This window comes from Cyclopterus lumpus, chromosome 18 (genome assembly GCF_009769545.1).
Source record: "Cyclopterus lumpus isolate fCycLum1 chromosome 18, fCycLum1.pri, whole genome shotgun sequence".
Taxonomy (NCBI): Eukaryota; Metazoa; Chordata; class Actinopteri; order Perciformes; family Cyclopteridae; genus Cyclopterus; species Cyclopterus lumpus.
In genome coordinates, this window is record NC_046983.1 from 507,501 (window position 1) to 524,699 (window position 17,199).

The following is a 17,199-nucleotide window of genomic DNA, read 5'->3' on the forward strand; positions in this document are numbered from 1 at the left end:
AACAGAACTAACAGTGCTAACAGATCTAACAGTACTAACAGAACTAACAGTACTAACAGAACTAACAGTGCTAACAGAACTAACAGTACCAACAGTGCTAACAGAACTAACAGTACTAACAGAACTAACAGTACTAACAGTGCTAACAGATCTAACAGTGCTAACAGAACTAACAGAACTAACAGTACTAACAGTGCTAACAGAACTAACAGTACTAACAGTGCTAACAGATCTAACAGTGCTAACAGAACTAACAGTACTAACAGAACTAACAGTACTAACAGTGCTAACAGATCTAACAGTGCTAACAGAACTAACAGAACTAACAGTACTAACAGTGCTAACAGAACTAACAGTACTAACAGTGCTAACAGATCTAACAGTGCTAACAGAACTAACAGTACTAACAGAACTAACAGTACTAACAGTGCTAACAGATCTAACAGTGCTAACAGAACTAACAGAACTAACAGTACTAACAGTGCTAACAGAACTAACAGTACTAACAGAACTAACAGTACTAACAGTGCTAACAGATCTAACAGTGCTAACAGAACTAACAGTGCTAACAGAACTAACAGTACTAACAGTGCTAACAGATCTAACAGTGCTAACAGAACTAACAGTACTAACAGAACTAACAGTACTAACAGTGCTAACAGATCTAACAGTGCTAACAGAACTAACAGAACTAACAGTACTAACAGTGCTAACAGAACTAACAGTACTAACAGAACTAACAGTACTAACAGTGCTAACAGATCTAACAGTGCTAACAGAACTAACAGTGCTAACAGAACTAACAGTGCTAACAGAACTAACAGAACTAACAGTACTAACAGATCTAACAGTGCTAACAGTGCTAACAGTACTAACAGTACTAACAGAACTAACAGAACTAACAGTGCTAACAGAACTAACAGTACTAACATAACTAACAGTACTAACAGTGCTAACAGAACTAACAGAACTAACAGTACTAACAGAACTAACAGTACTAACAGAACTAACAGTGCTAACAGTACTAACAGAACTAACAGTACTAACAGAACTAACAGTGCTAACAGTACTAACAGTGCTAACAGATCTAACAGTACTAACAGAACTAACAGTGCTAACTGAGCTAACATAGCTAACAGTGCTAACAGATCTAACAGTGCTAACAAATCTAACAGTGCTAACAGAGCTAACAGTGCTAACAGATCTAACAGTGCTAACTGAGCAAACAGATCTAACAGTGCCAACAGAGCTAAGAGTGCTAACATAGCTAATAGAACTAACAGAGCTAACATAGCTAATAGTACTAACATAACTAACAGTGCTAACAGAGCTAACAGAGTCGGTCTGGGTGGTATTATCAGCTGTAACTGTCGTATGAGTGCAAAGCGGTGAGCTAATCAGTGGGGCACACTCACATGCACTCATATGCAATAATTGTTGCTCTCATGCACGAATGTGCACCAACAGTGGATGGAGGTTTATTATGGACGGACATCAGAGATAATAAAGTTATTCTCAGTGATAATATATTATTCATATATTAATATGTGTTTCTTGTCTGTGTGTCTCTGCTGAAGCTCCACTAGAGAACTAATTTCAACTCAAAATAATGCTGAACGAAAGTCTGTTTGTATTTCACATCCCTCTTCAGGCTCTGAGCCTGAAGGCAGCACAGGTAGAGGGGCGGAGCCTCCATCAATCCCCTCAAACGGGTTTAACTGTGTGTGATGACTCACTGCAGAGAAGCACTGACATCATCGTCCTGAGAAGAGTCATCATTCATTATTCATCAATAACGTACAGTAAGAGAAACCATGGATCAATCACCTGACTATTGAGTCATCATTCATTATTCATCAATAACGTACAGTAAGAGATGATACTTTAACTACATGAAGTTGGAAATACTTGTGTACTTCTACTACATAAAGCTCATATTATGTGTGTACTTCTACTACATGAAGCAGATATTATGTGTTTATTTCTACTACATAAAGCTGATATTATGTGTGTACTTCTACTACAAGAAGCTCATATTATGTGTGTACTTCTACTACATGAAGCTCATATTATGTGTGTACTTCTACTACATAAAGCTGATATTATGTGTGTACTTCTACTACATGAAGCTCATATTATGTGTGTACTTCTACTACATGAAGCTGATATTACATGTGTACTTCTACTACATAAAGCTGATATTACGTGTGTACTTCTACTACATAAAGCTGATATTACATGTGTACTTCTACTACATAAAGCTGATATTATGTGTGTACTTCTACTACATGAAGCTCATATTATGTGTGTACTTCTACTACATAAAGCTGATATTACATGTGTACTTCTACTACATAAAGCTGATATTACATGTGTACTTCTACTACATAAAGCTGATATTACATGTGTACTTCTACTACATAAAGCTGATATTACATGTGTACTTCTACTACATAAAGCTGATATTACGTGTTTATTTCTACTACAAGAAGCCTGATATTATGTGTGTACTTCTACTACATAAAGCTGATATTACGTGTGTACTTCTATTACATGAAGCTCATATTATGTGTGTACTTCTACTACATGAAGCTGATATTATGTGTGTACTTCTACTACATGAAGCTGATATTACGTGTGTACTTCTATTACATGAAGCTCATATTATGTGTGTACTTCTACTACATGAAGCTCATATTATGTGTGTACTTCTACTACATGAAGCTCATATTATGTGTGTACTTCTACTACATGAAGCTAATATTATGTGTGTACTTCTACTACATGAAGCTCATATTATGTGTGTACTTCTACTACATGAAGCTCATATTTTGTGTGTACTTCTACTACATGAAGCTCATATTATGTGTGTACTTCTACTACATAAAGCTGATATTATGTGTGTACTTCTACTACATGAAGCTCATATTATGTGTTTATTTCTACTACATGAAGCTGATATTACGTGTGTACTTCTACTACATGAAGCTCATATTATGTGTGTACTTCTACTACATGAAGCTCATATTATGTGTGTATTTCTACTACATAAAGCTGATATTATGTGTTTATTTCTACTACATAAAGCTGATATTATGTGTTTATTTCTACTACATGAAGCTGATATTATGTGTTTATTTCTACTACAAGAAGCCTGATATTATGTGTGTACTTCTACTACATAAAGCTGATATTATGTGTGTACTTCTACTACATGAAGCTCATATTATGTGTGTACTTCTACTACATAAAGCTGATATTATGTGTGTACTTCTACTACATGAAGCTCATATTATGTGTGTACTTCTACTACATGAAGCTGATATTATGTGTGTACTTCTACTACATGAAGCTGATATTACGTGTGTACTTCTACTACAAGAAGCCTGATATTATGTGTGTACTTCTACTACATGAAGCTGATATTATGTGTGTACTTCTACTACATGAAGCTCATATTATGTGTGTACTTCTACTACATGAAGCTGATATTATGTGTGTACTTCTACTACATGAAGCTCATATTATGTGTTTATTTCTACTACATGAAGCTGATATTATGTGTTTATTTCTACTACAAGAAGCCTGATATTATGTGTGTACTTCTACTACATAAAGCTGATATTATGTGTGTACTTCTACTACATGAAGCTCATATTATGTGTATACTTCTACTACATGAAGCTGATATTATGTGTGTACTTCTACTACATAAAGCTGATATTACGTGTGTACTTCTACTACATAAAGCTGATATTATGTGTGTACTTCTACTACATAAAGCTGATATTATGTGTGTACTTCTACTACATAAAGCTGATATTACATGTGTACTTCTACTACATAAAGCTGATATTACGTGTGTACTTCTACTACATAAAGCTGATATTACGTGTGTACTTCTACTACATAAAGCTGATATTATGTGTGTACTTCTACTACATGAAGCTCATATTACGTGTGTACTTCTACTACATGAAGCTCATATTACGTGTGTACTTCTACTACATAAAGCTGATATTACGTGTGTACTTCTACTACATGAAGCTGATATAACGTGTGTACTTCTACTACATAAAGCTGATATTACGTGTGTACTTCTACTACATGAAGCTGATATTACGTGTGTACTTCTACTACATGAAGCTGATATTACATGTGTACTTCTACTACATAAAGCTGATATTACATGTGTACTTCTACTACATAAAGCTGATATTACGTGTGTACTTCTACTACATGAAGCTGATATTACGTGTGTACTTCTACTACATAAAGCTGATATTACGTGTGTACTTCTACTACATAAAGCTGATATTACGTGTGTACTTCTACTACATAAAGCTGATATTACGTGTGTACTTCTACTACATGGAGCTGATATTACATGTGTACTTCTACTACATAAAGCTGATATAACGTGTGTACTTCTACTACATGGAGCTGATATTACGTGTGTACTTCTACTACATAAAGCTGATATTACATGTGTACTACTACATAAAGCTGATATTACATGTGTACTTTTACTACATAAAGCTGATATTACGTATGTACTTCTACTACATAAAGCTGATATTACGTGTGTACTTCTACTACATGAAGCTGATATTACGTATGTACTTCTACTACATAAAGCTGATATTACGTGTGTACTTCTACTACATGAAGCTGATATTACATGTGTACTTCTACTACATAAAGCTGATATTACATGTGTACTTCTACTACATGGAGCTGATATTACGTGTGTACTTCTACTACATAAAGCTGATATTACGTGTGTACTTCTACTACATAAAGCTGATATTACATGTGTACTACTACATAAAGCTGATATTACATGTGTACTTCTACTACATAAAGCTGATATAACGTGTGTACTTCTACTACATGGAGCTGATATTACGTGTGTACTTCTACTACATGAAGCTGATATTACGTGTGTACTTCTACTACATGAAGCTGATATTACATGTGTACTTCTACTACATGAAGCTGATATTACGTGTGTACTTCTAGTACATAAAGCTCATATTATGTGTGTACTTCTACTACATGAAGCTCATATTATGTGTGTACTTCTACTACATGAAGCTCATATTATGTGTGTACTTCTACTACATAAAGCTGATATTACATGTGTACTTCTACTACATGAAGCTGATATTACGTGTGTACTTCTAGTACATAAAGCTCATATTATGTGTGTACTTCTACTACATGAAGCTCATATTATGTGTGTACTTCTACTACATAAAGCTGATATTACATGTGTACTTCTACTACATAAAGCTGATATTACATGTGTACTTCTACTACATAAAGCTCATATTATGTGTGTACTTCTACTACATAAAGCTGATATTACATGTGTACTTCTACTACATAAAGCTGATATTACATGTGTACTTCTACTACATAAAGCTCATATTATGTGTGTACTTCTACTACATAAAGCTGATATTACATGTGTACTTCTACTACATAAAGCTGATATTACATGTGTACTTCTACTACATAAAGCTCATATTATGTGTGTACTTCTACTACATAAAGCTGATATTACATGTGTACTTCTACTACATTTTTACTTTTGATTGATCAGCAGGTTTGAACCCATTCGAACAAAGTTGCGGAAGGAATGTGTGGAGACAAGTCATGACACGCGCACACACTCTGCTTGCAGAGGCTAAACCACTTCCTGTGTGTGTGTGTGTGTGTGTGAGAAACAAGAAGTGATCGTCTCCACTTCCTGCATTCACCGCTCTTTTCTGACATCATGTCCTTATAAGGTCCTTAAACCAACACTCCGAAAAACAACGACACAAAAAAAAGTTCTACTTCGTTAGATTCTCACCGCTAGCTTTAGCGCTAATGCTAGCACTAGCGCTAACGAAGAATATAAATGAGTGAGACTCAGTTATGAGAATAAAGAATAAACATCTATTCAATTCCATTTACAAATAAAATACAACCATTAAAACCTATTTGTTGTTTCCTGTGAGTTAAAACAATACATCAAAACAACCAGAATCCATCTTACTGCACAGAAAAACTCATTTTAACTGCAAAAGCTAAAAAAACAACTTCAGACGCAAGGATTTTCAGAATAAAAGCTAATTTCTTAAAGTTTGATGTTCAAGTTTCAAGACTTAGAAAGGCCTTTTTCACCACGTAATCCTGCAAAAAATATTCAAAGCAGAACCCTGTGACATTTGAGGAGGAGGAGGAATCTTACTCTGATATTATTCCTGGAGGTTGAGTACAACTTTTTCTTTTTACAGTGTAAAACCCAACAAAAACATTTTACAGTGTTCTGTGTGTGTGTGTGTGTATGTGTGTGTGTGTGTGTGTGTATGTGTGTGTGTGTGTGTGTGTGTATGTATGTGTGTGTGTGTATGATTGTGTGTGTGTGTGTGTATGTGTGTGTGTGTGTGTGTATGTATGTGTGTGTGTGTATGATTGTGTGTGTGTGTGTGTGTGTGTGTCTGTGTATGTGTGTGTGCTTACCGTCACGTTCTTCAGGCCCTCTGTGCTCGCCCATATACTCCCATCCAACCCAAAGATACCCGCTTCTGTAACCGTTTCTACCTTCAGTCGATCAAGGTGTAGGTCCCACGACATCCTGCTCTCACACACACACACACACACACACACAGATTAGTAACACATTAACCCTAACTGACAGCCACCAGAGCCGACGTGGTCTTACCTGAACAGGTTTGGTCTCGGCTATGAGGAAGAGGAGGCAGAGAGGAGTGGAATGCAGAAAGGAGGAAGACGAGTTGTCTTTTATAGCGTCGGCCGACCACTCCCAGCCTGCAGGGAGCTTCCTGCTTCGCTGTCACCTAGAGCTCCACCCGTCTGCCTGCCTGTCTCACCTCCAGCTCCACCCGTCTGCCTGCCTGTCTCACCTCGGAAGTGAAGAACAAGGAAGTGTGATCTTTCAGAGCGTTCTAACTTCAGAACACATTCTCACTTTAAAACACCTTCTATCTTAAGATAAGGTTCCATATTAAGATCATGTTCTAACATCTAAAAAAGGTTCTAACTTTTAAAATGTATAACTTTAACAAATGTTCTAATACAAAGAAAAAAAGTCTAACTTTTAAAATGTTCTAACTTTAAACAAATGTATAACTTTAAAAGTTTGTAACTTTACAAACGTTCTCCCTTTAGAACGCCTTCTTACTTTAAGACGTTCTCCCTTAAGAAAACGTTCTCCCTTTAGAAAGTAGCAGGCCGGGGTTCAGGTCTAACATGTCAGCTCAGGGCTGGCTGTGACCTTTGACCTCAAGGAGGTTGAAGAAGAATTTCAGGGAGGCGAAGGGAGGCGACGGGAGGCGAAGGGAGGCGAAGGGAGGCGACGGGAGGCGACGTGAGGCGAAGGGAGGCGACGGGAGGCGACGTGAGGCGACGGGAGGCGAAGGGAGGCGACGGGAGGCGACGTGAGGCGACGGGAGGCGAAGGGAGGCGACGGGAGGCGACGGGAGGCGAAGGGAGGCGACGGGAGGCGAAGGGAGGCGACGGGAGGCGACGGGAGGCGAAGGGAGGCGAAGGGAGGCGACGGGAGGCGAAGGGAGGCGACGGGAGGCGACGGGAGGCGACGGGAGGCGACGGGAGGCGAAGGGAGGCGACGGGAGGCGACGGGAGGCGAAGGGAGGCGACGGGAGGCGACGGGAGGCGACGGGAGGCGACTGGAGTTGATCACCCTTGGAGCACCCAAGGACACATTGACATGGATAAATGGACCCGGGGATCGAACTGTTGATCCTCTGATTGAAGGACGACCCTGTGTGCATGCATGTATTCAATTGAATTCAATTCAGTCTATTTATATAGCGCAATATCACAAATTACAAATTTGCCTCAGGGCGCTTTACAATCTGTACACATACGACATCCCTGACCTTTGACCTCACATCGGATCAGGAAAATATATATATGTGTGTGTTTGTGTGAATATACGTATATGAGAGTTAGTTACGTTCCACAGGAAACACTCCATAAACATTCATTGCTATGCAGATGATACTCAATTATATCTATGGATCAAACCAGAGGAGACCAACCAGCTCGCTAAAATTCAAGAATGTCTTAAAGACATAAAAACATGGATGACCTGCAACTTCCTGATGTTAAACTCAGAGATCAATTATCTGGTGATGTGGTTTCTGTAGATGGCATTGCCCTGGCATCCAACACCACTGTAAAGAATCTCTAGTTATCTTTGACCCAGACTTGTCCTTTAACTCCACGTTAAGCAAATCTCAAGGATTGCATTTTTTCATCTACGTAACATTTCAAAAATCAGGCACATCTTGTCTCAAAAAGATACAGAAAAGCTGGTTCACGCGTTTGTTACTTCCAGACTAGATTACTGCAACTCCTTATTATCAGGCTGCCCTAATAAGTCTCTTAAGTCCCTCCAGTTGATCCAGAATGCTGCAGCTCGTGTACTCACAACAACTAAGAAAAGAGATCACATGACTCCTGTATTAGCTGCTCTGCACTGGCTCCCTGTAAAATCAAGAATCACATTTAAAGTTCTTCTCCTCACCTACAAAGCCTTGATTGGTGATGCACCATCATATCTTAAGGAGCTTGTAGTACCATATTGCCCCACTAGAGAGCTGCTCACTAAATGCGGGACTACTTGTGGTTCCTAGAGTCCTAAGAAGTAGGATGGGAGCCAGAGCCTTCAGTTATCAAGCTCCTCTTTTATGGAACCAGCTTCCACTTTCAGTCCAGGAGGCAGACACAGTCACCTCATTTAAGAATAGACTTAAGACTTTCCTCTTTAATAGTGCTTATAGTTAGGGCTGAATCAGGTTTGCCCTGGTCCAGCCCCTTGATATGCTGCTATAGGCTTATAGGCTGCTGGGGGATGTTTTAGGATACACTGAGCACCTATCTCCTCTTCTCTCTCTCCTTATGGATGAATTTACATCTCTCCATTGCACATTACTAACGTTGTGGTAGTAGTAGTAGTAGTCATAGTAGTACTAGTAGTAGTAGTACTACTAGTAGTAGTACTACTCAGAACCTCATACACATAAAGTGCATTAATCCTGGTATCTACACTGTGACATCTTCACCAGCCGCTCTCAGGAGACGCCATGTTGCGATTTTGGCCTTAGAAGGAAATAGTTAGAGACATCTAGAGTTACAGGGGGAGGAGGATGAGGAAGGAGGAACCATGGTAACAATGATAACCATGACAACCGTGCTAACCGTGCTAACCATGCTAACCATGATAACCGTGCTAACCATGCTAACCATGCTAACCATGATAACCATGCTGACCATGATAACCATGCTGACCATGATACACACACACACACAGTCACACACACACACACACACACCCCTGAATACCTGGGCTGGTTCAGGCCTGTGGATGTGAGCGACGTGTTAAAACTTGGCAGCTGTGTGGCTCAGTGGGACTGCGTATACTTGTACTTATTTCTAGTAGTAGTATCAGTTATAGTAGTAGTAGTAGTTATATTAGTAGTAGTAGTCGTAGTAGTATATAGTAGTAGTAGTAGTATATAGTAGTAGTAGTTATATTATATTAGTATTAGTAGTAGTAGTGGTAGTTATATTTGTAGTAGTTATATTAGTAGTACTAGTAGTAGTAGTGGTAGTTATATTTGTAGTAGTTATATTAGCAGTACTAGTAGTAGTAGTAGTGGTAGTTATATTAGTAGTAGCAGTTATATTAGTAGTACTAGTAGTAGTAGTGGTAGTTATATTTGTAGTAGTTATATTAGCAGTACTAGTATTAGTGGTAGTTATATTAGTAGTAGTAGTTATATTAGTAGTACTAGTAGTAGTGGTAGTTATATTAGTAGTAGTAGTAGTAGGTTTATTAGTAGTAGTGGTAATAGTAGTAGTAGTGGTAGTTATATTAGTAGTAGTAGTTATATTAGTAGTACTAGTAGTAGTGGTAGTTATATTAGTAGTAGTAGTAGGTTTATTAGTAGTAGTGGTAATAGTAGTAGTAGTGGTAGTTATATTAGTAGTAGTAGTTATATTAGTAGTAGTAGTAGTAGTGGTAGTTATATTAGTAGTAGTAGTAGTAGTAGTAGTAGTAGTAGTGGTAGTAGTAGTTATATTAGTAGTAGTAGTTATATTAGTAGTACTAGTAGTAGTGGTAGTTATATTAGTAGTAGTAGTTATATTAGTAGTAGTAGTAGTAGTGGTAGTTATATTAGTAGTAGTAGTAGTAGTAGTAGTAGTGGTAGTAGTAGTTATATTAGTAGTAGTAGTTATATTAGTAGTACTAGTAGTAGTAATAGTAGTAGTAGTGGTAGTTATATTAGTAGTAGTAGTAATAGTGGTAGTTATATTAGCAGTAGTAGTAGTAGTAGTAGTAGTAGTAGTAGTAGTAGTAGTGGTAGTAGTAGTGGTAGTTATATTAGTAGTAGTAGTACTGGTAGTAGTAGTAGTAGTGGTAGTTATATTAGTAGTAGTAGTGGTAGTAGTAGTAGTAGTGGTAGTTATATTAGTAGTAGTAGTGGTAGTAGTAGTAGTAGTGGTAGTTATATTACTAGTAGTAGTAGTAGTAGTAGTAGTAGTGGTAGTAGTAGTGGTAGTTATATTAGTAGTAGTAGTAGTAGTAGTAGTAGTGGTAGTTATATTAGTAGTAGTAGTACTGGTAGTAGTAGTAGTAGTGGTAGTTATATTAGTAGTAGTAGTAGTAGTAGTAGTAGTAGTGGTAGTAGTAGTGGTAGTTATATTAGTAGTAGTAGTAGTAGTAGTAGTAGTGGTAGTTATATTAGTAGTAGTAGTACTGGTAGTAGTAGTAGTAGTGGTAGTTATATTAGTAGTAGTAGTGGTAGTAGTAGTAGTAGTGGTAGTTATATTACTAGTAGTAGTAGTAGTAGTAATGGTAGTAGTAGTAGTAGTGGTAGTTATATTAGTAGTTGTAGTAGTAGTAGTAGTAGTAGTGGTAGTTATATTACTAGTAGTAGTAGTAGTAGTAGTGGTAGTAGTAGTAGTAGTGGTAGTTATATTAGTAGTAGTAGTAGTAGTAGTAGTGGTAGTAGTAGTGGTAGTTATATTAGTAGTAGTAGTAGTGGTAGTTATATTAGTAGTAGTAGTACTGGTAGTAGTGGTAGTAGTAGTGGTAGTTATATTAGTAGTAGTAGTAGTAGTAGTAGTAGTGGTAGTAGTGGTAGTAGTGGTAGTTATATTAGTAGTAGTAGTAGTAGTAGTGGTAGTAGTGGTAGTTATATTAGTAGTACTAGTAGTAGTGGTAGTTATATTAGTAGTAGTAGTAGTAGTAGTGGTAGTAGTAGTAGTAGTAGTGGTAGTAGTGGTAGTTATATTAGTAGTAGTAGTAGTAGTAGTGGTAGTAGTAGTAGTAGTAGTGGTAGTAGTAGTAGTAGTAGTCGTAGTAGTAGTACTAGTAGTAGTGGTAGTTATATTAGTAGTAGTAGTAGTGGTAGTAGTAGTAGTAGTAGTGGTAGTAGTGGTAGTTATATTAGTAGTAGTAGTAGTAGTAGTAGTAGTGGTAGTTATATTAGTAGTAGTAGTAGTAGTGGTAGTAGTGGTAATTATATTTGTAGTAGTTATATTAGTAGTACTAGTAGTAGTGGTAGTTATATTAGTAGTAGTAGTAATAGTGGTAGTTATATTTGTAGTAGTTATATTAGTAGTAGTAGGAGTAGTGGTAGTTATATTAGTAGTAGTAGTAGTAGTGGTAGTAGTGGTAGTAATATTAGTAGTAGTAGTAGTAGTGGTAGTAGTAGTAGTAGTAGTGGTAGTAGTAGTAGTAGTAGTGGTAGTAGTAGTAGTAGTAGTAGTAGTGGTAGTTATATTAGTAGTAGTGGTAGTAGGTTTATTAGTAGTAGTAGTAGTAGTAGTAGTGGTAGTAGTGGTAGTAGTAGTAGTAGTAGTAGTAGTGGTAGTAGTAGTTATATTAGTAGTAGTAGTTATATTAGTAGTACTAGTAGTAGTGGTAGTTATATTAGTAGTAGTAGTTATATTAGTAGTAGTAGTAGTAGTGGTAGTTATATTAGTAGTAGTAGTAGTAGTAGTAGTAGTGGTAGTAGTAGTTATATTAGTAGTAGTAGTTATATTAGTAGTACTAGTAGTAGTAATAGTAGTAGTAGTGGTAGTTATATTAGTAGTAGTAGTAATAGTGGTAGTTATATTAGCAGTAGTAGTAGTAGTAGTAGTAGTAGTAGTAGTAGTAGTGGTAGTAGTAGTGGTAGTTATATTAGTAGTAGTAGTACTGGTAGTAGTAGTAGTAGTGGTAGTTATATTAGTAGTAGTAGTGGTAGTAGTAGTAGTAGTGGTAGTTATATTAGTAGTAGTAGTGGTAGTAGTAGTAGTAGTGGTAGTTATATTACTAGTAGTAGTAGTAGTAGTAGTAGTAGTGGTAGTAGTAGTGGTAGTTATATTAGTAGTAGTAGTAGTAGTAGTAGTAGTGGTAGTTATATTAGTAGTAGTAGTACTGGTAGTAGTAGTAGTAGTGGTAGTTATATTAGTAGTAGTAGTAGTAGTAGTAGTAGTGGTAGTAGTAGTGGTAGTTATATTAGTAGTAGTAGTAGTAGTAGTAGTAGTGGTAGTTATATTAGTAGTAGTAGTACTGGTAGTAGTAGTAGTAGTGGTAGTTATATTAGTAGTAGTAGTGGTAGTAGTAGTAGTAGTGGTAGTTATATTACTAGTAGTAGTAGTAGTAGTAATGGTAGTAGTAGTAGTAGTGGTAGTTATATTACTAGTAGTAGTAGTAGTAGTAGTGGTAGTAGTAGTAGTAGTGGTAGTTATATTAGTAGTAGTAGTAGTAGTAGTAGTAGTAGTGGTAGTAGTAGTGGTAGTTATATTAGTAGTAGTAGTAGTGGTAGTTATATTAGTAGTAGTAGTACTGGTAGTAGTGGTAGTAGTAGTGGTAGTTATATTAGTAGTAGTAGTAGTAGTAGTAGTGGTAGTAGTGGTAGTAGTGGTAGTTATATTAGTAGTAGTAGTAGTAGTAGTGGTAGTAGTGGTAGTTATATTAGTAGTACTAGTAGTAGTGGTAGTTATATTAGTAGTAGTAGTAGTAGTAGTGGTAGTAGTAGTAGTAGTAGTGGTAGTAGTGGTAGTTATATTAGTAGTAGTAGTAGTAGTAGTGGTAGTAGTAGTAGTAGTAGTGGTAGTAGTAGTAGTAGTAGTCGTAGTAGTAGTACTAGTAGTAGTGGTAGTTATATTAGTAGTAGTAGTAGTGGTAGTAGTAGTAGTAGTAGTGGTAGTAGTGGTAGTTATATTAGTAGTAGTAGTAGTAGTAGTAGTAGTGGTAGTTATATTAGTAGTAGTAGTAGTAGTGGTAGTAGTGGTAATTATATTTGTAGTAGTTATATTAGTAGTACTAGTAGTAGTGGTAGTTATATTAGTAGTAGTAGTAATAGTGGTAGTTATATTTGTAGTAGTTATATTAGTAGTAGTAGGAGTAGTGGTAGTTATATTAGTAGTAGTAGTAGTAGTGGTAGTAGTGGTAGTTATATTAGTAGTAGTAGTAGTAGTGGTAGTAGTAGTAGTAGTAGTGGTAGTAGTAGTAGTAGTAGTGGTAGTAGTAGTAGTAGTGGTAGTTATATTAGTAGTAGTGGTAGTAGGTTTATTAGTAGTAGTAGTAGTAGTAGTAGTGGTAGTAGTGGTAGTAGTAGTAGTAGTAGTAGTAGTAGTGGTAGTTATATTAGTAGTAGTGGTAGTAGTAGTAGTAGTGTTAGTGGTAGTGGTAGTAGTGGTAGTAGTAGTTATATTAGTAGTAGTAGTAGTAGTAGTGGTAGTTATATTAGTAGTAGTAGTAGTAGTAGTGGTAGTTATATTAGTAGTAGTAGTAGTAGTGGTAGTAGTAGTAGTAGTAGTAGTAGTAGTGGTAGTCGTCGTCGTCGTCGTAGTAGTAGTAGTAGTAGTAGTAGTAGTAGTAGTGGTAGTTATATTAGTAGTAGTAGTAGTAGTAGTAGTAGTGGTAGTAGTAGTTATATTAGTAGTAGTAGTTATATTAGTAGTACTAGTAGTAGTAATAGTAGTAGTAGTGGTAGTTATATTAGTAGTAGTAGTAATAGTGGTAGTTATATTAGCAGTAGTAGTAGTAGTAGTAGTAGTAGTAGTAGTAGTAGTGGTAGTAGTAGTGGTAGTTATATTAGTAGTAGTAGTAGTAGTAGTAGTAGTGGTAGTTATATTAGTAGTAGTAGTACTGGTAGTAGTAGTAGTAGTGGTAGTTATATTAGTAGTAGTAGTGGTAGTAGTAGTAGTAGTGGTAGTTATATTACTAGTAGTAGTAGTAGTAGTAATGGTAGTAGTAGTAGTAGTGGTAGTTATATTAGTAGTTGTAGTAGTAGTAGTAGTAGTAGTGGTAGTTATATTACTAGTAGTAGTAGTAGTAGTAGTGGTAGTAGTAGTAGTGGTAGTTATATTAGTAGTAGTAGTAGTAGTAGTAGTAGTAGTGGTAGTAGTAGTGGTAGTTATATTAGTAGTAGTAGTAGTGGTAGTTATATTAGTAGTAGTAGTACTGGTAGTAGTGGTAGTAGTAGTGGTAGTTATATTAGTAGTAGTAGTAGTAGTAGTGGTAGTAGTGGTAGTAGTGGTAGTTATATTAGTAGTAGTAGTAGTAGTAGTGGTAGTAGTGGTAGTTATATTAGTAGTACTAGTAGTAGTGGTAGTTATATTAGTAGTAGTAGTAGTAGTAGTGGTAGTAGTAGTAGTAGTAGTGGTAGTAGTGGTAGTTATATTAGTAGTAGTAGTAGTAGTGGTAGTAGTAGTAGTAGTAGTGGTAGTAGTAGTAGTAGTAGTCGTAGTAGTAGTACTAGTAGTAGTGGTAGTTATATTAGTAGTAGTAGTAGTGGTAGTAGTAGTAGTAGTAGTGGTAGTAGTGGTAGTTATATTAGTAGTAGTAGTAGTAGTAGTAGTAGTGGTAGTTATATTAGTAGTAGTAGTAGTAGTGGTAGTAGTGGTAATTATATTTGTAGTAGTTATATTAGTAGTACTAGTAGTAGTGGTAGTTATATTAGTAGTAGTAGTAATAGTGGTAGTTATATTTGTAGTAGTTATATTAGTAGTAGTAGGAGTAGTGGTAGTTATATTAGTAGTAGTAGTAGTAGTGGTAGTAGTGGTAGTTATATTAGTAGTAGTAGTAGTAGTGGTAGTAGTAGTAGTAGTAGTAGTGGTAGTAGTAGTAGTAGTAGTGGTAGTAGTAGTAGTAGTAGTAGTAGTGGTAGTTATATTAGTAGTAGTGGTAGTAGGTTTATTAGTAGTAGTAGTAGTAGTAGTAGTGGTAGTAGTGGTAGTTATATTAGTAGTAGTAGTAGTAGTAGTAGTAGTAGTAGTAGTGGTAGTAGTGGTAGTTATATTAGTAGTAGTAGTAGTAGTGGTAGTAGTGGTAATTATATTTGTAGTAGTTATATTAGTAGTACTAGTAGTAGTGGTAGTTATATTAGTAGTAGTAGTAATAGTGGTAGTTATATTTGTAGTAGTTATATTAGTAGTAGTAGTAGTAGTGGTAGTTATATTAGTAGTAGTAGTAGTAGTAGTGGTAGTTATATTAGTAGTAGTAGTGGTAGTTATATTAGTAGTAGTAGTGGTAGTAGTAGTAGTAGTAGTAGTAGTAGTAGTGGTAGTTATATTAGTAGTAGTGGTAGTAGTGGTAGTAGTAGTAGTAGTAGTAGTAGTAGTAGTAGTAGTAGTAGTGGTAGTAGTAGTAGTAGTAGTAGTAGTGGTAGTTATATTAGTAGTAGTAGTAGTAGTGGTAGTAGTAGTAGTAGTAGTAGTGGTAGTTATATTAGTAGTAGTGGTAGTTATATTAGTAGTAGTAGTAGTAGTGGTAGTAGTAGTAGTAGTAGTAGTAGTAGTAGTGGTAGTTATATTAGTAGTAGTAGTAGTAGTAGTAGTAGTGGTAGTTATATTAGTAGTAGTAGTAGTGGTAGTTATATTAGTAGTAGTAGTAGTAGTTATATTAGTAGTAGTAGTAGTAGTAGTGGTAGTTATATTAGTAGTAGTAGTAGTAGTAGTGGTAGTTATATTAGTAGTAGTAGTAGTAGTAGTGGTAGTTATATTAGTAGTAGTAGTAGTAGTAGTGGTAGTTATATTAGTAGTAGTAGTAGTAGTTATATTAGTAGTAGTAGTAGTAGTAGTGGTAGTTATATTAGTAGTAGTAGTAGTAGTAGTGGTAGTTATATTAGTAGTAGTAGTAGTAGTTATATTAGTAGTAGTAGTAGTAGTAGTGGTAGTTATATTAGTAGTAGTAGTAGTAGTAGTGGTAGTTATATTAGTAGTAGTAGTAGTAGTTATATTAGTAGTAGTAGTAGTAGTAGTGGTAGTTATATTAGTAGTAGTAGTAGTAGTAGTGGTAGTTATATTAGTAGTAGTAGTAGTAGTGGTAGTAGTAGTAGTAGTAGTCGTCGTCGTCGTCGTCGTAGTAGTAGTAGTAGTAGTAGTGGTAGTTATATTAGTAGTAGTGGTAGTAGTGGTAGTAGTAGTAGTAGTAGTAGTAGTAGTAGTAGTAGTAGTAGTGGTAGTTATATTAGTAGTAGTGGTAGTAGTAGTAGTAGTGTTAGTGGTAGTGGTAGTAGTGGTAGTAGTAGTTATATTAGTAGTAGTAGTAGTAGTAGTGGTAGTTATATTAGTAGTAGTAGTAGTAGTAGTGGTAGTTATATTAGTAGTAGTAGTAGTAGTGGTAGTAGTAGTAGTAGTAGTAGTAGTAGTGGTAGTCGTCGTCGTCGTCGTAGTAGTAGTAGTAGTAGTAGTAGTAGTAGTAGTGGTAGTTATATTAGTAGTAGTGGTAGTAGTGGTAGTAGTAGTAGTAGTAGTAGTAGTAGTAGTAGTGGTAGTTATATTAGTAGTAGTGGTAGTAGTAGTAGTAGTGTTAGTGGTAGTGGTAGTAGTGGTAGTTATATTAGTAGTAGTAGTAGTAGTGGTAGTAGTAGTAGTAGTAGTGGTAGTAGTGGTACTAGTAGTAGTGGTAGTTATATTAGTAGTAGTAGTAGTGGTAGTAGTAGTAGTAGTAGTAGTAGTAGTAGTAGTATTGGTAGTTATATTAGTAGTAGTGGTAGTAGTAGTAGTAGTGTTAGTGGTAGTGGTAGTAGTAGTGGTAGTAGTAGTAGTAGTAGTAGTAGTAGCAGTAGTAGTAGTAGTAGTAGCAGTAGTAGTAGTGGTAGTTATATTAGTAGTAGTAGTGGTAGTAGTAGTAGTAGTAGTGGTAGTAGTAGTAGTGGT

General features: G+C 35.9%; 1 protein-coding gene across 1 annotated transcript in view; it reads right to left on the reverse strand.

Annotated features, from left to right (window-relative positions):
• The window catches only part of LOC117747872 (profilin-like), a 9,751-nt gene extending 2,899 nt beyond the window's left edge, over nt 1–6,852 (reverse strand). Inside the window, exons 1-2 of the mRNA XM_034557374.1 lie at nt 6,716–6,852; nt 6,514–6,628 (exon numbers count right to left, since the gene is read on the reverse strand). Of these exons, the coding sequence (XP_034413265.1) occupies nt 6,514–6,627 (114 nt within the window). The 5' untranslated portion in view covers nt 6,628; nt 6,716–6,852. The remainder of the gene's footprint in view (nt 1–6,513; nt 6,629–6,715) is intronic.
• Between the last annotated feature and the right edge of the window lie 10,347 nt (nt 6,853–17,199).